Source organism: Artibeus jamaicensis, unplaced genomic scaffold (assembly GCF_021234435.1).
Source record: "Artibeus jamaicensis isolate MK-2021 breed Jamaican fruit bat unplaced genomic scaffold, CSHL_Jam_final contig_519, whole genome shotgun sequence".
NCBI lineage: Eukaryota > Metazoa > Chordata > Mammalia > Chiroptera > Phyllostomidae > Artibeus > Artibeus jamaicensis.
In genome coordinates this window covers 55,605,366-55,627,747 of record NW_026521871.1, presented here as the reverse complement: position 1 = coordinate 55,627,747, position 22,382 = coordinate 55,605,366, and the positions used below count along the sequence as shown (strand labels likewise).

The 22,382-nt window shown below is 41.3% G+C and overlaps 1 protein-coding gene across 1 annotated transcript in view; it reads right to left on the bottom strand.

The window, feature by feature from the left end:
- The window catches only part of DOCK3 (dedicator of cytokinesis 3), a 294,505-nt gene extending 274,844 nt beyond the window's left edge, over nt 1-19,661 (bottom strand). The window contains exon 1 of the mRNA XM_037128613.2: nt 19,578-19,661. Coding sequence (XP_036984508.1) covers nt 19,578-19,614 — 37 coding nt within the window. The 5' untranslated portion in view covers nt 19,615-19,661. The remainder of the gene's footprint in view (nt 1-19,577) is intronic.
- Between the last annotated feature and the right edge of the window lie 2,721 nt (nt 19,662-22,382).

The following is a 22,382-nucleotide window of genomic DNA, read 5'->3' as shown; positions in this document are numbered from 1 at the left end:
TGTCCCTTTATCTCTTGCTGCTTCTAGGATTCTCTCCTTCATTTTAATCTTGGCTAATGTAATTATGATGTGCCTTGGTGTGTTCCTTCTTGGGTCCAACTTCTTTGGGACTCTCTGAGGTTCCTGGATTTCCTGGAAGTCTATTTCCTTTGCAAGACTGGGGAAGTTCTCCTTTATTATTTGTTTAAATAAGTTTTCCACTTGTCGCTCTTCCTCTTCCTCTTCTGGTACCCCTATAATTCGGATGTTGGAATGTTTAAAGATATCCTGAAGGTTACTAAGCCTCTCCTCATTTTTTTGAATTCTTGTTTCTTCATTCTTTTGTGTTTGGTTGTTTTTCTTCCTTCTGACCTACTTCATTGATCTGAGTCCCAGTTTTCTTTCCATCACTATTGGTTCCCTGTGCATTCTTCTTCATTTCACTTAGTGTAGCCTTCATTTTTTTCATCTAATTTGTGACCAAAATCAACCAGTTCTGTGAGCACCCTGATCACCAGTATTTTGAACTGTGCATCTGATAGGTTGGCTATCTCTTGGTTGCTTAAAAGCACTGGCTCTGGGGCTTTGATTTGTTCTTCTGTTTGAGCCATTTTTGGTCAGGTTGCACCTAATACATCTGAAGGGCAGAGTCTCAGGTGTTCACCAGGGCGGGGTCAGAGAGGGAACAGTAGAGCTTGTTTCATACTCTCTCGAACTTCAGTCCCCTCTACCACTTCCCACAAGCAAACTGGGCCCTTCCGGGGCTGGTTCCCAAGTGGGTGGACTTGTGTGCATTCCAGGACCATGTGGTTCTCTCCAACGAACTCTCCTGTGAGGCTGGGAGTCTCTCCTGGCACCTTTTCAATCAGTGCTTTTAGGCTTTATTTCCCAGCGCTGGGGCCCTGGGTTGCTGGGTCTGTCTCGCTGCTCATTTTTGCCTAGTTTATCTGCTCATAATTGTGTGACCACGGTCAGCCAGCCTCCTTTTCCTGCTGCGACCCCTCTCCACCAGCCACTGACTCCGCCCCTCTTACTGGTCTGGTTGAATGGTTGTCAGACTTTGGTAAAGTTCAGTTTTCTGTCTGTTCTGGTCATGTTTTTGTTTCTAAATCTTTGTTGTCCTTAATTTTGGTTGTGCAAGGAGGCACGATATTTCCACCTATGCCTCCATCTTGGCCGGAAGTCAGCCACTGGATCTTTTAAATTGCCTAATGGACCATCTGAGGTTTGGCAAATGGAATTCAAACAGCTTCCCCCATCTCATGTGTATAAATATGTTTTAGTCATGATCTTTATGACTTTCTCATTGCACTGAGGCTTTCCCTTGTAGACAAGCTACTGCCTCTTCTATTGGCTAACCTCCTCTCAGAAAAGGTTCACCCTACCTGGGGAACCCCTCTAGAACTCTGTAAGTTGAGGGAACCCATTTTATCTGTCAGGTGCTTTGACAAGACTGTGCTGTTTGGCTGGTTTTACAACATTCCCACTGTACTTAACACTCTAAATCCTCAGGTTTAGTGGAGTACACTAATGGCATTATTAAGACTCAACTGTGAAAATCCGTGGAGACCCTCCAAATGCCCTAGCCAAAAGCACTGCAGTTGCTAAGATTTAAAAGCACAGACCTTTTAAATCTTAGATCCACCTCCTTTGGAGCTCATAAACTCTCACCCTCAAGAAAGTTACAGGACATCCTATGTACTTGGCTCCTACCTCTTTCGATCAATGGTGGTTGTTTTTTTTAAAGATATACTTCAGCCCTGGCTGGAGTGGCTCAGTGGACTGAGCACAGGCTTGCAGACTGAAGGGTTGCTGGTTTGATTTCTGGTCAGGACACATGCCTGGGTTGTGGGCCAGGTCCCCAGGTGGGGATGTGATTGATGTTTCTCTCCTCTCCCTCCTTTCCCCTCTCTCTAAAAGTAAATATATAAAAAATAATTTTTAACTAACCATGTTTTGGTAGAATAATCTTTTCACAGTACACTCAGAGACTAAGAACTTGGGCACCACACTTCACAACCTGGAGATTTCATCTATTGGAAAAGACACCTCCAGAAACACTCTCTTCAACCTTGCATGAAAGGTCCCCTATCAGATGCAGCTAACCAGCTGTTAAGCTGTCAAACTCCAGGGTTCACGTGACACATCTAAAGAAAGCACCTAAGACTGGACCTGTAGTAAATAAAGATTTCTCAAAACTGAAGCAAGACAACATCTGGTGGGACAGCTTTCCCAGGAGGTCCAAACCAGGGCTGTATACCTTTCCTCACTGTTGCTTCTTCCCTCCCTTTGTCCAAATTCCCTAATGCCCTGCAAAAAGGAAAAACCTCTTTCTTTGATTCTACAGTCATTCAGAAGTAGTCTTTTTTTTAAATTTTTTTATTGATTATGCTGTTACAGTTGTTCTATTCCCCCCTTCATTCCCCTCCACCCTACCCCCCATCCCCACCATTACCCCCCCTTTAGTTTATGACCATGTGTCTCAATTCCTTTAGATTCTATATTTCCCATGCTATTCTTGCCCCCCCCCAGAAGTAGTCTTATAATGATCCTGTGACAATCTTTTCACTTGCTTTTCTGAAGAGCCACAAAAGGCTTAAAATCCATAGAAGCTGTTCTTTCGTCTAGACTATTAACTGATTCTAGACTCTTATCCAAAATTCAGGGTCCCTGAATTTACAACCTACAAGCTGTATTACTGATAACATATTTTCTTCCAAAGAGTTTTGTGATAACAATACTGTTTAGTTTCTTAATGTTTTATTCCCACAGTATTTCTTCTCAAAGTGTTCGTTTAATTCTGTTGAGTGTGCATTAGCCACATTCATTATTCTAAGATACAGATGCTAACTGAAAAATGCCTAACAGCCCTGGCTGGTGTGGGTCAGTGGATTGAGTGCCAGCCTGTGAACCAAAGGGTTGTCAATTCCATTCCCAGTCAGGACACAAGGCTGGGTTGCAGGCCAGGTCCCCAGTGGAGGGTGTGTGAGAGACAACTACACATTGATGTTTCTCTCCCTCTCTTTCTCCCTCCCTCTCTAAAAATAAGTAAATAAAGTCTTTAAAAAAAAGAAAGAAAGAAAGAAATGCCTAAGAGATCTCACTCTACCCTCCTTGTTATTCAAATGTGACCATCATAGGCTTTTAATCTGTGAATTTCCCCTCCACTTTGAAACACTACACCCAGGGACACTCCTTCCTGGTAACAATCAACGAGGGTAAGGCTGTTGAAACAGAAAACATCTGACTCAAATCAGCAATGCTTCCAGAGAAAGATCTTGATCAAAAGGGCAAAATGTAAACAAACAAACAAAAGCAATGAACAGAAAACTGATTTAAAGTGAAATAGAGAAGCCAGAAGGGAGAGCATTCATGCCCTATGTTGATCACAAAAAAAACAGAGGAAACTGTTAATAACTCTTCCCAACTCCCATTTGCCTCCACAAAGGGGCTTTTTCTTTTTTATTTTAGTGGACTTGTATGTGGCCTACCAATTGCATGCCCTGGACTGCAATTAACTTTTTACCAAATAAACACATTTTGCTAGAGAAGTATCTGGCTGGCTTTTTGTTTATGATTAACAAAATAAAATTAAAGACAGCCTAAATAAATACAAACACATCCCACGGTCACTGACTAGAATTAATATTGGTAAAATGACAATAACGACCCAACAATCTACAATTTTAATACAATCTCTATAAAAATCCCAATGTCCTTTTTTTTGCAGAAACACAAAAATTTATCCTATAATTTACATGGAACATCAAGGGACCCAAAATAGCCAAAACAATTCTGAAAAAGAAAAACAAAGTTGAAAAACTCACACTTCCTAACTTCAAAACCTACTACAAAGCTACAATAATCAAAACAGTGTAATAGTGGCATAAAGCCAGACATAGACACCAATGAAACAGAAAAGAGAACTCAGAAATAAGCATTCACATATATGGTCAAATGATTTTCAAACAAAGGTGCTAAGAACATCCCATGGGAAAGGACAGTCATTTATGGTAAAATGTACATAAAAATACACAATTTTTAAATATTGAGGTGAAAAATTAACCAATTAAAACAAGTTACATATCCAACACAGAAATCTGCTACAGTTTCTGAGAAAGCAAATCAATAAAAACAGTAAGTGCTTGGTGGAACAACCACAGTATCAGTACCTACAGTCCTATAAAACTGTCTCATTAGAACTTAAATATTTCATTATATCTAAAGGAAATCAAAAGACTTCCTTTTCAAGAGTATCTATAATGCTATATGCACCCTTAAGTGTTTCTTCCCTTTCCCATACCACAAAGTAAAACAAAATCCTCCTCCTTCCTATCTTTCCTCGTGACCACAAGATGGCTGCAACAGTACCAGACGTCATGTCTATATGCACCCACCCGGAAAGGACACTGCCCTCTGCACAGAACAAATCTGCATCAGGTTCTATCACTCCCAGAATACTGCCTTTGTTTCAAAACAGGCATTCCTACAGAGGGAAGCCTTGACCATGAGTCAGTAAGTTCTTTTAACAGGATTAAGGTCTATCATAAAGGCAATGAATCTCACTTCAAAGTAAAGGAAAGGAGCCACTTTCATTTTTCACACAACTGATTATCCAGTTTCCCTTGAACAAATTCAACTGAGGTCTAGCTTATAAATGTGTGGCTGAAGACAGAAGCTAACAGAAGTGAGTGGCTGGCAAATGGGAAAAAGAAAAGGATGATATCTGAAGTATCGACAGCTACCCAAAAAAAAGAAATGTAGAGATGGGAAGAATACATTGACAATGAGTCAAAGAGTCCCCTCAATTCCCTGAGAGCATCATTTCAAATAAGAAAAGGAACAAACAAAAGAACCACCAACTGGAATGAGTGATTTTCCAAGGGATTTCAGTGAGGAAGCAAACAAGTACTGCTGTATTAGTGTCATAATTACTTGTTTGTATTAGTAATATGGGAAACTTTGAAAAACTTTGAAAAACTGAATAATGGGAGCCTTTGAACCCTGCCCCGTAAATAGAACTAATTATCGCATTCTGCTTCTGCCCCATAGACAGCTGTGTCCTTGGACTCTGCTACCGCCCCTGGACAGAACTAAATTATCACATTATGCTCCTGTGTCCTTGAGCCCTGGCTCTGCCCCTAGACAGGACTAATTACCGCATTCTGCTTCTGTATCTTGCTTTTGCCACATAAATAGGAAGACCCCTAATCTATATATTCCCCAAGAATCCTTTGTTCATTGCTCAGAATTTGGAAATGATTCCTCTGGGCCCGTGCACGTTAAACAGTAAACCTCGTACTCCAAAATCCCTCGGTGTTTGGTCGCTTCATTTCCCACAACATTAGTAGTATCAAACATCAGAGGGTTCAGTTAAACAATTGATGCCCAAAAAGTTGAACAGGTAGGAGGGGACACTTTACTTCTATAATGCTTGGAGATTTATTTCTCTGCAGTATGTATCAATTTTCAATTTTTAGAAAACCCAAACATGTGGAGGAAATAATGCCCTATGCTGACAAGGGTGCAATAAAACAAGTACCCTCTGTCCTGGTAATAATTAATTTCAAACAACTAACTGCTCAGAAGTAGATTAGGTAAATTATAGTACATCCATATTGTGAAACAGCAGTCATTAAAACAATGAATATTCCAGACATAAGAAAATGTCCACAGTATAAAAGATTTAAAATAAAAGATTGTAAGACAATATATATGGTATGATCCTACATTTACTAAATGCCTACTTAAGTGTACATACAGAGCCCTGGCTGGTGTAGCTCAGTGGATTGAGCATGGGTCTGTGAACCAAAAGATAGCGGTTCGATTCCCTGTCACGGCACATGCCTGGGTTGCGGGCCAGTTCCCAGCAGGGGACACACGAGAAGCAACCATACATTGATACTTCTCTCCCTCTCTCCTTCCCTTCCCTTCTAATGATAAATAAATAAATAAATTTTTAAAAAAATGTACATACAGAAAAAAGAATGGAATATATAATACATTGAGAGGGATTATGTCTGGGTAACAAAAAGTAAAATACAACTTATTACTTTTTGTGTATTTTTCTGTATTTACCAACATTTCTACAATGAATATGTATCTTATATAATCAGAAAGAAAATGTTACACAGCAAAAGAAAAAGCTCAAATGTATTTAACATATTGAATTCACAATACAGAAAAGAATACAATAAATTATATTTTAGAAAAATTCCAACAACAACAACAAAAAGAATTTTTTCTTGGTGCTTCTAAAGGTTTAACCTTGAGCCCTCTGGAAAAGTCAACTCATCCAAAACACAATGTCCCCGAAGATGTCAAATGAAAGAGGTCCTGTTGGGTAAGTGCAAATGGCATCTCTATTACCTGCTACAAGATTTCCGAATCACTGTTGTGATAACTGGAACTCCAGGTGAGATAGATTCACACTGGACTCCTAAGGCACCCACACAAAACAGGTTATCTGAACTCAGCAATAAACTTTCTTAACCGTCTTAAGAGGAAAGTCAAGAAAAAAAAGTGTATTCATAATGTCAGAAATTTCTAACCACCAAACACTACTAGATTTATAGCAGGCCTTTTAAAATACTATTCGGATTAGCAGAGAAAAATAAAACTCTTTACTATGTTGGACTCCAAATTAAGCATTAACTGATTATTCATTATGTGATAGGTCCTAGAGTTACAAACCTGAAGACGAAGTTCCTTGTCCTGGCGAAGCTCAATCCCCTGAGGCAGAGATGCAATTAAGCATGATCTAAAAGCATAAGTGCCAAACTAGACGTTGGTCCCACTGCCACAGGTGCACGAAGCAGTGCTTATTAATATACAGCAGAGCTGGGAAGGGCATCAAAAGAGATGCCATCTGAGGTTTTTAAGCCGGCATTCCCCAGGCAGAGAAAGGCAGTCACTGCACACCTGTCTTACTATAACAGCCTGAGCAAACCAACAAAGGTAGGGAAGTTCTAGGTCTGTCTGGAACAGGGTGAGTTGTCCGGCACATCTACAGTGCAAGGAATAAGAAGAGAATGTCAGCAACAAAGCTAAATGAAAGTTTAGTGTCACCCTTCCTCCAGTACATGGAGATGAAAATGGACTTAATCTCTTCCATGCTAAAATTTCTTTGTTACTCCCCACACTTAAAGTAAGGCCACATAGACCACTTAGAAGCATCCTCCCTCCCTGGCTATAGACCATGATCTGGCCAGGAGCCCATCTTAACCCCAAAACTACCAGGTTCACAAAGGTAGCCCAGCTGCCACCGTCATGAGGTGTTCACTAAATCATCCAGATAATTTGCATTCAAAACAAGACACAGCATCCTTAAAAAAATAAGACATAGCAAAATGTACTTGTTTATACACTGGAAACTTTACTCTAAATTTTTTTCTGATACTTTTCAACATTTTTATCAGCCACTTGAAAAAGACAGAAGGCAGGTTTATCAATTGTGTAGATAAAGGCTCAAAGAAAAGACAGTACTAGTGAGACCAAAAACTCAAGCTTAAAAAGACTTGAGAGGTTATACTGGTAAGCCAAATACATCTAGCGCCCTCCCCGACTTAAGACCAACAGAGGCAAGCCAAATATATTCCCCCTCTTTCATGAGGCCACCATAATCCTAATACCAAAACCTGGCAAGGATAACACATACACACACAAAAGAAAACTACAGACCAATATCTCTGATGAATACAGATGCAAAAATCTTACACAAAGTACTAATAAACTGAATGCAACAATACATTAAAAAAATAGCCCTGGCTGATGTACCTCAGTGGATTGAGCATGGGCTGCGAACCAAAGGGTCACTGGTTCGATTCCCAGTCAGGGCACATGCCTGAGTTGTGGGCCAGGTCCCCAGTGAGGGCCACATGAGAGGCAACCACACATTAATGTTTCTCTCCCTCTCTTTCTCCCTGCCTCCCCCCCCCCAAAAAATAAATAAAATAAAACCTTTAAAAAAATACATCACAATCAAGTGGGGTTCATTCCAGTAGCAAAGGATGGTTCAACATATGCAAATCAGTCAATGTAATATACCATATTAACAAAACAATGAATAAGAATACTATGATTCTTATCTTATCAACAGATACAGAGAAAAGCATTTGATTAGATACAACATCCATTTATGATTAACACACTCAATAAAATAGGAGGAAAGTACCTCAACTTAATAAAGGCCATATATACCAAACCCCCAGGTAATGTCATACTCAATGGTGAAAAGCTGAAAGCTTTTCCTTTAAAATCAAGAACAAGAGCCCTGGCTGGTGTAGCTCAGTGGATGGAGTGTGGACCTGGGAACCAAAGTATCGCAGTTTGATTCCCAATCGGGGCACATGCCTGTGTTGTAGGCCAGTTCCCAGCAGGGAATGCACGAGAGGCAACCACACATTGATATTTCTCTCCCTCTCTCCTTCCCTTCCCTTCTAAAGATAAATTTAAAAATCTTAAAAAAAAAAAAAAAAAAAAAGAACAAGACAAGGACGTCCGCTCTCACCACTCTTATTGAACACCGTTCTGAAAGTCCTAACCAAAACAATCAGGCAAGAGAGAAAAATAAAAGGCATCCCAACTGGGAATGAAGAAGTAAAAGTGTCACTTTTTGCAGATGACATGATTCTGTATACAAAAAAACCTAAAGACTCCACCAAAAAGAACTATTAGATACAGTAAACAAATACAGTAAAGTTGCAGGATACAAAAATCAATGTACAAAAATCCACTGCTATCCTATATAGTAACAATGAAACTTCAGAAAAAGAAATGAAAAAAACAATTCCTTTTGCAATTGGAACAAAAAGAATAAAATACCTAGGAGTAAATGTAACAAAGCATGTAAAGGACCTATATACTGAAAACTACAAAGCATTAAGAGATTGAAAAAGACACAATGAAATTAAAAGATATTCCATGTACAGAGATTGAAAGAATGAAGACTTTTAAAATGGCCATATTACCCAGAGCAAAATACAGATTTAATGCAATCCCCATCAAAACCACAATGTCATTTTTTAAAGAAATAAAACAGCCCTGACTGATGTGGCTCAGTGGATTGAGCGCTGGCCTGCAAACCAAAAGGTCACTGGTTTGATTCCCAGTCAGGGCACATACCTGGGTTGTGGGCCAGGTCCCTGGTTGAGGGCATGCAAGAGGCAACCCATGAATGTTTCTCTCCCTTTTTTTCCCTCTCTCTAAAAACAAATAAATAAAATCTTTAAAAATAATAATAAAGCAAAAAAAAATCATCAGATTTGTATGGAACCAAAAAAGACCCCAAATAGCCAAAGCAATTCTGCGGGGGAAAAAAAAAAAATGAAGCCACCCACCTGACTTCAAATTATACTACAGAGCTACAATAATCAAAACAGCATGGTACTGGCAGAAAAACAGACACACAAACCAATGGAACAGAACTGAAAGCCCAGAAATAAACCACATGTATATGAACAAATAATTTTTGACAAAGGAACCAAAAACAGGTAATGGTAAAAAGAAAGCCTCTTCAATAAATGGTGCTGGGAAAACTGGAAAGCCAGATGCAAAAGAATGAAACCAGATTACAATTTGTCCACATGTACAAAAATTAACTCAAAATGGAATGAAGACCTAAATATCAGACCTGAAACAATAAATTACAGAAGAAAACACAGGTACTAAACTTATGAACCTTGGTCTTAGGGAACACTTTATGAATTTGACCCCAAAGACAAGAGAAGTAAAGGCAAAAATAAATGCAGGGGGCTATATCAACCTAACTGCCGACAAAGCAAAAAGGCGATGAACTGAGTGGGAGATGATATTTGCAAATAACAGCTCCAAAAAGGGGTTAATATCCAAAATATATAAAGAACTCATACAACTCAACACCAACCAAACAACCCAATTAAAAAATAGGCAGAGGATCTGAACAGACACCTCTCCCAAGAAGAGAAACAAGTGGTCAACAGATATATGAAAAGATGTTCAACTTCACTAGCTACTAGGGAAATGCAAATCAAAACTACAGTGAGCGCTGGCTGGGTTGCTCAGTTTGTTGGAACGTCATTCCGTATACCAAAAAATGGCAGGTTCAATCCCCAGTTGGGCTACATATGGGAGGCAACTGATTCATGTTTCTTTCTCACATCGATGTGTCTCTCTCTCCTTCCCCCTTCCTCCCTCTCTAAAATCAATAAACATATCTTCAGGTGAGAGTTTAAAAAAAAAACTACAATGAGATACCACCTCACACTTGTTAGAATGGCTGTTATCAACAAGACAGGTAATAACAAGTATTGGAGAGGTCGTGGAGAAAAGGAACCCTCACTCACTGCTGGTGGAAATATAAACTGGCACAGTTGCTATGGAAAACAGTATGGCGATTCCTCAAAAAATTAGGAATAGAACTACTTAAAAAACTCAAAAACATTTATTCACAAAGATACACGCAGCCTTATGTTCACTGCAGCATTATTCACAATGGCCAAGACATGGAAACAACCAACGTGTCCTGGGAGAGAGGACAGGGTAAAGATGTGGCACACACATACTGTGTGTGTAAGAAAAGATGATACACTATCATTTGCAATATGTATGGATCTGAAGAATATTATTCTAAGCAAAATAAAGCATTCAGAAAAACTAAGAACCATATGATTTTAATCATATGAAAAACATAAAACTAAAACTCATAGACTCAGACAAAAGTACAGTGGTTACAAGAGAGAAGGGGATGGGGATTAGTAAAGGGTAAAGGGGACCAAATATTTGGTGACACAAGATAATTTTACTTTGGGTGGTAGGAACACAATGTGCTATTTTGTTCTGGGGCATTAAACTTTACCTTGAGGATCCCCCTATAATTCTAAAATTGTATGAATCACTGAACGGCTATGATGAAAATTACTTACATGTAGACACAGAACAGAAACTTACACAAAACGACAAGGAGTTTATTCTACTCAGTAAAGAAGAATGTTCTAATCACAGCTGTAAGATTGACTGTCCTAAAAAGTGATGAGGGCACTGTAACTAAATGTATTTAAATGAAGGCCACATGCACACATATTTAACGTATGATACTAAATCTACAATATAAAATTCTGCATTTTATCATACACTAATTCTCCCATTAATTCTGGTTCTCACTCATCAATCAGCAAGAGCTCATGAATGAATTTTTAAGAGAGAAACAGATGGAAGCAGGAGGTTGGGATTATATTCCATTGTAGATGAGCAGGAAAACAGGAAGCTTCTGAATGGCATTTCCCAGCATAGTAATTATCTTTACTAGAGTATCCTAAAGGTGATATAGCAAATCAATTGCAAGTACCTGGGCCACAGCTGAAATAATTTGGTAATGTATTTATGAAATTTTTTAAGTTCCCAGAGCCTTTATGTGAAAAAGATCTTGCTTTTTCACAGAAAATATGTCAGGAGGGGTTATGCAAAAGTCTTGAGAGCATAATCATGAACACGTTTGTTCATTACAGTAAAAGCATAACATTGGAATGGAAACGTTAATATAGCATATCCAATAATGCTTACACATTGGGAATAATTTTAGATGGAATGAAATGTCTTTATAATAAAGAATAAAGACAAAAATTTAAAAAAGAGTAAAAATACAAACTATTAAAATTAAATGTAAGCACCAATGTAAAAATATGGTATGAACATAAAGTACTTTCAACCTCACTGACCATTCTTTTGAGACTGTCATGCTTCAGAATGTGCCTAAAAATGCTAGATAAAATGATCTCATGTTTACAATTTAATGTAATGTTTCTAAAGCACATTCTTTTAAAACACTGCATAAAATGAACTACAATATTTGAATAGTCTATAGAATATTGTTGCATTCTGCCTTCACTATTAAAAATGTTCATAATTTCCAGTTGATCATTTCCTGTTTGCTTTATGGAATGACAGATCAAAATAAAGACCTCTTGCTTTGAGAAAAAAACTCCATAAATTATTGCTAGGGAGGGGGAGGGGGAAGAATAAGGGAAAACGTACAGGAAATAAGGAGCATAATTGGCAGGTACAAAATACATAGGGGAGGTTAAGAATAGTATGGGAAATAGAGAAGCCAAAAAACTTTTATGTGTGACTCATGGACATGAACTAAGAGGAGGGGAGTGCTGGTAGAAGGGGGGTGCAGGGCAGAGAAGTATGAAGGGAAGAAAAATGGGGCAACTGTAGTAGCATAATCAATAAAATATAGTTTAAAAATTCAAATAAAATAAATGATTGCTAAATTCACCTTCTTTCCTCCCCTCCCACAATGTCTTTAAAACAGGGCAATATAGACTTCCGGCCAAGATGGAGGCATAGGTGGAAACATAATGCCTCCTCGCACAACCAAGTTTAAAGACAACAAAGTTTTAGTAAAAAAAAACGCAACCAAAACACAGAAAATTGAACTATACGGAAGTCCAACAACAACGAACTGTTCAGCCAGACTAGTAAGAGTCAGCAACTGGAGCCAGCAACTGGCAGAGTGGGGCTGAGCAGGAAAACTCAGCCAGACCAACCCAGGCATGTGGGCAGTGGTTGGCAGATCCCAGGTGTGGGGTGGCAACGGGCAGACCCAGTGAGGGCGCAAGGCAGCAGGCTGACCGAGGTCACACATTCGCACGCAGATAAACCAGGCGAAGGAGCGAGCAGTGAGACAGACCGCTCAGGCCCCAGAGGCGGGAAGCAGCAGAGAGGACCGCTATTGCCCCTCTTTGACCCCGCCCCCACATACAGCATCACAACCCAACGACTGAGTTGCCCCGCCCTGGTGAACACCTAGGGCTCCTTTCCTCATATGTAACAGGTGTGAACAGACCAAATCGTTATGACTCAAGAAGAACTCAAAGCCCCAGAGCCAATAACTAAGTGACCAAGAAATAGCCAACCTATCAGATGAGCACAGTTCAAAACACTGGTGATCAGGATGCTCACAGAACTGGTTGATTTTAGCCACAAATCAGAGGAACAAATGAAGGCTAAACTAATTGAAATGAAGGGAAATGCACAGGAAACCAACAGTGATGGAAAGGAAACTAGGACTCAAATCAAGGGAGTGGACCAGAAGGAAGAAAATGACCAAATAGAAAGGATGAAGAAACAAGAATTCAAAAGAATGAGGATAGGCTTAGGAACCTTCAGGATATCTTTAAACGTTCCAACATCTGAATATAGGGGTTCAGAAGGGGAAGAGGAAGAGCGACAAGTGGAAAACTTATTTAAAACAAATAATAAAGGAGAACTTCCCCAATCTTGCAAAGGAAACAGACTTCCAGGAAATCCAGGAACCTCAGAGAGTCCCAAAGAAGTTGGACCCAAGAAGGAACACACCAAGGCACATCATCATTACATCACTCAAGAGTAAAATGAAGAAGAGAATCCCAGAAGCAGCAAGAGATAAGGGGACAGTCACCTACAAAGGAGCTCCCATCAGACCGTCAGCTGATTGCTCATAAGACACCCTACAGGCAAGAAGGGGCTGGAAAGAAGTATTCCAAGTCATAAAAGGCAAGGACCTACATCAAAGATAGCTCTATCCAGCAAAGCTTTCATTTAGAATGAAAGGGCAGATAAAGTGCTTCTCAGATAAGGTCAAATTCAAGGAGTTCATCATCACCAAGCCCTTATTATATGAAATATTAAAGGGACTTATCTGAGAAAAAGAAGATAAAAAATAGGAACAGTGAAAGGACAGCAAACTCACAGTTATTAACAACCACACCTAAAACAAAAGCAAACTAAGAGGACAGCTAGATCAGGAGCAGAACCATAGAAATGAAGATCACATGGAGGGTTAGCAACAGGGGAGTGGGAGGAGGAGAAGGGGGGAGAAGGTACAGAGAATAAGTAGCATAGACGGTAGGTAGAAAATAGATGGGGGAGGGCAAGAATAGTATGGAAATATAGAATCTAAAGAACTTGAGACATGTGGACATAAACTAAAGGGGGGAACGGTGGGGGGGTGCAGGGTGGAGGGGAATGAAGGGGGGAATAGGACAACTGTAATGGCATAATCAATAAAATAGATTTTTAAATATAAATAAATAAAGATAGATAGATAAATAAATAAAAAACAGGGCAATACTACCTAGCATATTTCTCAAGGCTGCTTAAAATCCTGCCTTCTGACCTGTCCTGCCCTAAATCTATCTATACTCATTATCAATACAAATCATTACATTCAGAATTATAATACTAAATGCCTATGTGGGTTTATAAAAATGTTTAATATAGAAATAATGCCCTGGCTGGCCTGGCTCAGTGGATTGAGCGTGGGCTGCGAACCTAGGTGTCCCTGGTCCAATTTCTGGTCAGGGAATATGCCTGGGTTGTGGGCCAAGTCCCCACTTGGGGGCGCAAGAGGGGCAAACATATTGATATTTCTCTCCTTCCCTTCCTCTCTCAATAAAAATAAAAATAAAAATAAAAATAAAATCTTTAAAAAAATGTATAATATAGAAATAAAATTCCTTGTGTGGAGGGGAGAGGAATAGATGGAGGTACATGAGGGCATAAGGGGGATAAATGGTAACAGAAAAATACCATAAAAATAAACTATTAAAATAAAATATTTTTAATTTTTTAAAAAAGTAAAATTCCTTAAATATAACTATTCATTTATTGAAAACTCTGTAGAGAATGCCTTATCTTTTGAGCCAGAGATACACACTACTGAAAAACTGCTTTCAAGGGGAACACCATGTAATAAAAGAAACAGGCTCAGAATCCCTAAATTCAAATCTCGACTCAGGACATACTGGCGTAAGTACTTTAGATCACAGTTATTCAACTTCCCTCAGCTAAAGTTTCCTTGTCGTCTATTTAAAAAAGAGGGTGAAGGCTCAAGTAGAGTCACGTTGTGGAAGCTCCCTGCAAACACTAAATCATAACACATCAAACACACCCGCACTTTTCAGAACCAACTTAAGTCCTGGATATATGCCATCTCTCAACCCCTAGTGGATATCTTTACCTCTGAGAGGTAGGAGGCCCTTTTAGGGGCTTCAAAGGCTGGGGGCCTCATGGAGCAAGTAACTGCCCACTACTCTCACCATATTTCACTGATTTGCAGCCCATTTACCAAAAGACTTAGTGAAACTTTGTGAACACTGGCTCTTTCAGTTCCCACAGAAACTTTACAATCTGAATTTCTTTTAGAGACTCAAAGCTTTAAAAAAAGAAAAAAACACACAGCGTTATGTTCCTCCCCACCCCACCTTCAATCTGAAGAAAATAAAGCAAAAGGAAATCAGGTAAAAGTAAAACAGAAAATATGTATTACTTTTTAAATTAGAATAAATAAATATGACATTACAAAGCTAAAATATAATGCATTCTGGTTGGTAATAAGAAAAAATTTTCAAGGTCTACTTAGTGGCGATTAGGAAAGAATAAGCAACTAATGCCCTGAATCACTTAAAAATGCACCTCATGAAGCAGAATAAACAAGATGACCTTCTGAAGCAGCTTCTACTGCTAAGATGCCAAACTCATATGTACCTATTCAAACCTTTACTGCAATTCTGCTTTAGATGCTTAATTACAAACACTGTTTTATTCGTTGTTAGTATTTGCTGCTGCTGTTAGAGAATAGGAAAAGTATTTTCTTGGTCTTTGGTTTCCATATTTGGTAGTATGGTGCAATCAATATACGAAGACATGTTACACAAAAATAGCTGGATGTTTTTCACCTAATATACTTTAGAACAAGAAGCTTCTTAGAAAGGTAAAATAAGAAATGAAAAGATGCAAGGCTTTCCAAGCATTCACAGCAACAGAAAGGAGAGCAGACAATATCCAGGAGAAAAAGAGACATAAGGAGTCAGAATGTGGTTCAGTAAAGAACAGCCCCTTGTAAAAGCAGAAAAGAACAAGAGAGTCAAGTGTGTCACAGAATACTGCCCACTGCCAAGAAGAAACTTAAGGGGAACAGTCCATTGTTGAAGGACAAAAAAGGACGGACAGCCTCTGAGATCCAGTTTCTGCATCTGTATAATGAAAAAACATCAGCACGACTCTGGGAAGGCTCTGGGAATCGACACGCTGCTACGTTAAGTGAGAATCCCCGCACCCTGGCTGACTTTCTGATCCTCCAAAACGGGCAGTTTCCTCCCCTCCCTCTAAAGACAATCACAGAACATCAAAATGAAAGAAAAGCTTAGATACCGGCTTGTCCTAAATTAATAAATCAAATAATTTAAAATGCTGTAACCTATACAAAATGTCTAAATTATACAAAAATTAAAAGGTAGTGAGATATTAAAAGGTAGCTGATATTACCTCAACGACCTTACCAATGTCAAGCCTTACCAGTGCAATGGAAATAACCCCTTTGCACTGCTGTAGCAAGGGCTTCTTCCCTCACCAACATCTGAGCAATCCCTCCAATTAGTGAGAAGTACATGTAAGTTCTCTCTCCTTGCTGGAAAGGATAATGGGTTAGCAAGCAGAGACAGAAATCTGTGCTCCAAGTTGATCATAAAAATCAAAGCTGAAACTCAAAACATTTTCTTATAGGAATAATAACAATGGTTAGATTTTCGAGCTAGCAAAATAAAGAAATAACACAGCTAACATACCACTTTTAGTTGACTATCCTCATTTTATGTACAATATTTAAGCTAACATACTGGGTTGGCCAAAAAGTCCATTAGTTTTTTTCCATAAAAGACACCTTTTTCATTTTCACCAATAACTTTATTGATTTGGATATGTTGAGTATATTGGCTATCTCCCACTACTGGCTTCTAGTGGGTGCTGCCAAACATCTTCCAATGCATAAGACAACCCCAAAGCAAAGGATTATTTGGCCAAAATGTCATCAGTTCCAAGAAACTTTGCAAACCACTTTTGACATGTTCCATCAGTCTCTATACAATACACTGCACAAATCTTTTATTTTGTTTCAGTTGCACTTTTACTTTTCTTGATATAATAAAACACAATATGCCAAACATGTTGCATATTTTCTTCCATCTTGAATATTAAAATGGCTTCACCAAAACTCACCAATTTTAATGTTTTTTTAACATGCACTGACACAACAATCTAATAAAACTGTTTTTGAATGACGTTAACTAAGCACTACTAGAGCCGTGGTACAGAAAAAAACTAAACAAACTTTTTGGCCAATCCAATAAATTGAACTGGATTTTATGAAAAGGCCTAGGAATGTAGCTCTAACATGCTTACAGAAAAAAAAATGTATCCTGAGTTTTAAACAACTGATACAAGAACTTTCGGACCATAACTGAGGAAAGAACAGTAAAAGAAAGGGACAAGAGAAGAGAGTTGCCTTGTTTGACAGAAAAGATAGCTAAATTATACTAAATCACAGCTGCTCATGTCTTCAGAGTAACTATCTCTCATCTCACACACATTTAAGTCCTTCCCTGTGCCCATGATGTACCCCTCCACAGCAAATAACAATTTGTCTAAAGCTAAACCCAAGTCCAAGGAAATCAAGAATTTCATTCCATCTTCCTCAACAACTTGCACACCAAATCCTAGTACAACGCTGAGACTCACATATGCCAATCTTAATTACCTTGCACTGCCTCCTTCTTAGAACACACCTGAGGAAATAGCTACCTATGTTATTATTGCTCTAAGCACTAAGGGAAAAAGAAGAAATTAACATTTATTAAGCACCTGGTAGGCTCTCATTTGATTTTCACAACCCACTTGGTAAACATTATCCCCTTTTTGCACATTAAGAAAATGGTGTTTGGCCCTGGCCAGGTAGCTCAGTTGGTTAGAGCATCATCCTGATACCCAAGGTTCTGGGTTCAATCCCTGATCAGAGCATATATGAAGCTCAAGCAGTGAATGCATCAATAAATGGAACAACAAATCAATGTTTCTTTCTCTCTCTCTCTCTCTCTCCCTCTCTTTCTCTAAAAAAAATCCATAAATTTTTTCAAAAAGAAAGAAAATGATGTTCAATAACTTGCCCACACCACTAGTAAATGGAAGCCAAGACTCACAACTCTGCAAACTCCACTAATCTAGGGTTCCTTTCCGAAAATGAAAGAAATTAGGTGCCACTGGAGTTGGCCACTTTCACATCAATTATTAATTACTATAGTTACCCAGTTCTCAGAGCAAGTTACGGAGAAGACAGACGGACTCTTCATTTCATGCAATCTACTCAGGGTTTAGGGAAAACTCTAAGAGAAAGGACAGAACATCCCCAGAAGTGAATTCCTCCTCTGGGCATCAATTCCCCATTCTGGCTCAGGACAGACTCAAACACTAGGGCTCCTCCTATCACCTCCACCCTAGCACATGTTACTACGCCAGAACAGCACAGCTAATTAGAACCTCACAAAGCTACCTTTCAAAACAAGATTATCTACCAGTGCAGATCTCACTACAGGTCCTTAAGTTTCAGTCAGTCCCGTTTTCACACAGTTTGCCTGGAGGTATCCCTAAACGTTTGTTACCACTGCCAGTCTAAAAAGTGATTTTGTACTGAACTGTGAACTAAATCTTGATTTAGCTGCAGTAAAAATGGGAGCCAAAAATCTCTGTTTAGACAGATCACCCATCTATACTTTTCCATTACAACTTAGGAGGTGAAAAACCGCACAGCCAACATTTTAAATCTGTTTCTAACCGAACAAGATGACAGGTGACTTAACAATAATGCAATGTGACTGAGCTCCTCTATCATGTAATTGCCACAAAACACTAACATAATGAAGATCAAACATTCAATTCCTTATCTAATACGCTTTTAAAACATGTTAAACGGCATAAGAAGTATTTAGCTACTGTAGTTAAACACGTGTAACATTTAAAAAAGAGGATTCTTAAGGAGGGTAAAACGGCCTCATCTAAAAACAGGTTTGTGGTGGGAAAATGGAGACAACTGTATTCGAACATCAATAAAAAAGTAAGACTAAATAAATATTATTTATACGCTCAATTTAAAATTAAAACGTTATGTTAAATAAAAACAGGTTTCTTCATTTTTAACAAAACCGGGAATATAATACACAAATATAATATTTAACATCAACACATGTCTAAAATCACTTCCCATTGTAATTATTTGTAATACTTAAGGCAAAACAAAACGGATGAAACATTCTGAAGTCCAATATCTGCAAATTTTGAATAAGGAAAATGTCAACGTTTTTCATATTTTGTAATGTTCCAGACCAAAAATAAATATTGGGCTCATCAACCCAGGTGCGGAAACTCGTTAAAACTGAGGTTTGGGAGCGGAGAAAACAGATTTCCAGAATTTGGCTTCTCGGCTACAAAACTGACCAGGGCCCCGCAGCAGCTCCCGCGGGCCGCCGCCGTGCCCTGCCCGCCCCTCCCTCCCGCCCGCCCGCCGCACCTGCCGCGCCCGCGCAGCCAGCGCCCTCTGCCGCCCTGCCGGGAGCCTCTGAGGCCGATCCCACCCCCGCGCCCGGTACCCCGCGCCCGCGCCGCCCCCACTCCGCGCTCGCCCCGCGCCGAGGCCGCGCAGCCGGCGGGCGGGGTCGCGCGAGCGCGAATCGAGGCGGGGCCGGTCCGGGGCCGCGAAAATCCGCGCGTTCCCCGAACCCCCGACGCGGCCGGGCCGGAGCTTCACCTACCTACGCCGTATTTCTCCTCCTCCGTGGGGGTCCACATGGCCGGGCCGGGCGCGGCCCCGCGGGCTCCGCGTCCGGACAACAGCGCGGCGGGGACGGCCGCGGGCCCGGCTGTGGCGCACCGCGAGCCGAGGCGGGGGCGGTCAGGCGGCGCGGGGCAGTGGGCGGTGCATCCCTCGCAGGCCGCCCGGGATGCTGCTGCCGCCGCCGCCGCCGCCACGTCCGGACCGCAAGGCTCCGCGGGCGGCCCAGGGGTCCCCGGCGGCGCGGGCCAGGGCTCGCCACCTGTGCGTCGCTGCTGGTCCCGAGCTGCCGCTGGTTCCTCACAGCTCCGCTGCTCAGCTCCCCGCGCCGCCGCGGTTCGGCTCGCCTCGGCGGGCTCGCAGGACGCCCGCGCATGCGCTACTCACTCCCTGGCGTGCGGGGGCTCGCGCCGCCCGGGCTCGCGCCGCCCGATCCCGCGCGAGAGCCCACCCGCCACCGCCGCGCGCCGGCGGAGGGAAATCCGCGAGAGGCAATTGGGCAGCCCGGAGGAGGTCAGGACTGGCTCTTGGCAACCCAGGGCTCTCGGAGGCAGCGGGGGATGGAGGAGGGGGCCTGGGCAAGGTGGGAAGCCCTGGAGCCCCCGCTGTCTTCTGCCAGGGCCTTGGACATCGCCGCGGGCCCCCTCGCTGGGGAGGGGAGAGCCCAGAAGGCGGGGAATGATGATCCATCCATCCCAGGGTCTCCCACAACGTTATCAAGGCACCGTCCCTGGAAAGGCCCCCTGGGGTAGGGTAGCCACGGGAGTCCCAGGTGGAGCATACTTGGGCTCCTGACTCTTTGGGTCTCTGGGAGGCCTTCTTAGGCCCTTGTTTCGCTGAGTTGACCTGCGTGGTCAACGCTTGGGGATCGAACGATCACAGTCACCATCTGAGTAAAGAAGCGCATCCTCCCTGGGATCAGGGGTACCTGTCCTGGCACTGCCTCTGCTGCCCCCACCCCACCCGGTCTCTGCCTTGCAGGACGTTCTGTGCCGATCCCAAATCTTCCCTTCTTTCTTCCTTTCTCTCCCATACAATTTCATTGTTATGCCTACAAATGTCACCTGGTAACACTAGGTCAAGAAGTCATCAAAGACCAGTATCGTCTGGCAACTGCAGGACATTAGCCTTTCCAAGGCAGTCTGGACCACGTGGTGTCCCCAGCCCTCATACCAGCAGATCCATCCATCTGTGTCATCCATCTGTGTCCCGGGCACTACGAAGTCAAAGCCCTGGTGTCATCCTTCACTATTACTCTAATAGCATTTTTTTTAAGATTTATTTATCTTTAGAGAGGAAGGGGAGGAGAGAAGGAGAGAAATATCAATGTATGGTTGTTCAATGTATGGTTGCCTCTTGTGAGTCCCCTGCTGGGAACTGGCCTGCAACCTGGGCATGTGTCCTGACTGGGACTCGAACCTGATCGTGTGGTTCCCAGGCCACGCTCAATCCACTGAGCTATACCAGCCAGGACCCTCACTATTACTCTTAAGAGACCCTACTCTTCAAAGCCCAACTCAGTGCCTCCTCACCTCCAGGAAACCTTCCCTGATCCTGCAGCTAGCAAACCGGATCCTTCGCTCTTTTACCTGGGATTCCAGGCATGTGCATTTGTGTCCTATATCTCCCATAAGACAGTCAGCTCCCAAAAGGCAAGCTCCAGGTGAAACTTTCTGGTCCCTCAGCACCCAGCCTAGCACCTGACACACACTTGAGTAGGAAGCAAGACAAATACAAAATATCTTGATAATCAACAAATCTTGTTGATTCTCCCTTCACAGTGCCCTTTGTGATTGGTTGCTCCTCTCAGGCTAGCCCGTGCTCATCTGGTTTACTGCAGTACCCCATAATTCCCATCGTTCATGGGGGGATACATTCCAAGCCCCCCAGTAGATTCCTGAAACCGGGGATGGTATTCCCGGTTTTTCCTATTCATACATAGATTTTCACTTAAAGGAAGCACTGTACGGCTTCTGTTTGGCATACCCAAATCTCCAGTGTCACTGCTTTTGCAGTTTGGGGCCATTATTAAATAAAATAAATGTTCCTTGAATACAAGCACTGCAGTGCCAATACAGTGACAGTGGTTCTGATAACCTAGGCGGCTACTAAGTAACTAATATTCATGTCTACAGCGTGAATATACTGGACAAAGGGATGATTCACGCATCCTGGGTGGAATTTCATTACACTACTCAGAACAGCATGTGATTTAAAATTTATGAATTGTTATTTCTGGAATTTTCTATTCAATATTTTCATACTGTGGTAGAAGATAGGTAACTAAAACTGCAGAAAGTGAAACCATGGATAAGGGGGGGACTACTGTATAACCACAGACTCCAGGTTCCTGAGCGATAGACTCTTCCTCCCACCAATGAAGGCTGCTCACTCCTTCCCCCAGAAGAGTTTCTGTAAATGATTGAGTTTCTCAATAGCTAGATCTTTTTTTTTCTGTTGGTCCAAGAACATAATAAAGGAGATATCCTTATTTATCTAACTAACTGATTCCCAGGAACACAGACCCCCACACCCAATGGCTACCAAGGAATGTGTATCATGGAATGAAGCCACATCCCACAAAGCTACCCATCAAGTGGGACCAAGTTACACGGACCTTCTGAACAACCTTAAAACTCTTATTTCATCCTCTAGTTTCACTCCATTACATGCTGATGTATGTGATGACAGTCTCAGAGCCTAAGGACAGGTTTTCCCAAAATCTCCTCTCTTGTTGCCAGTCTGAATCCATCTTAGATGGCAGTTTCCCCAGAGAAAGATGTCC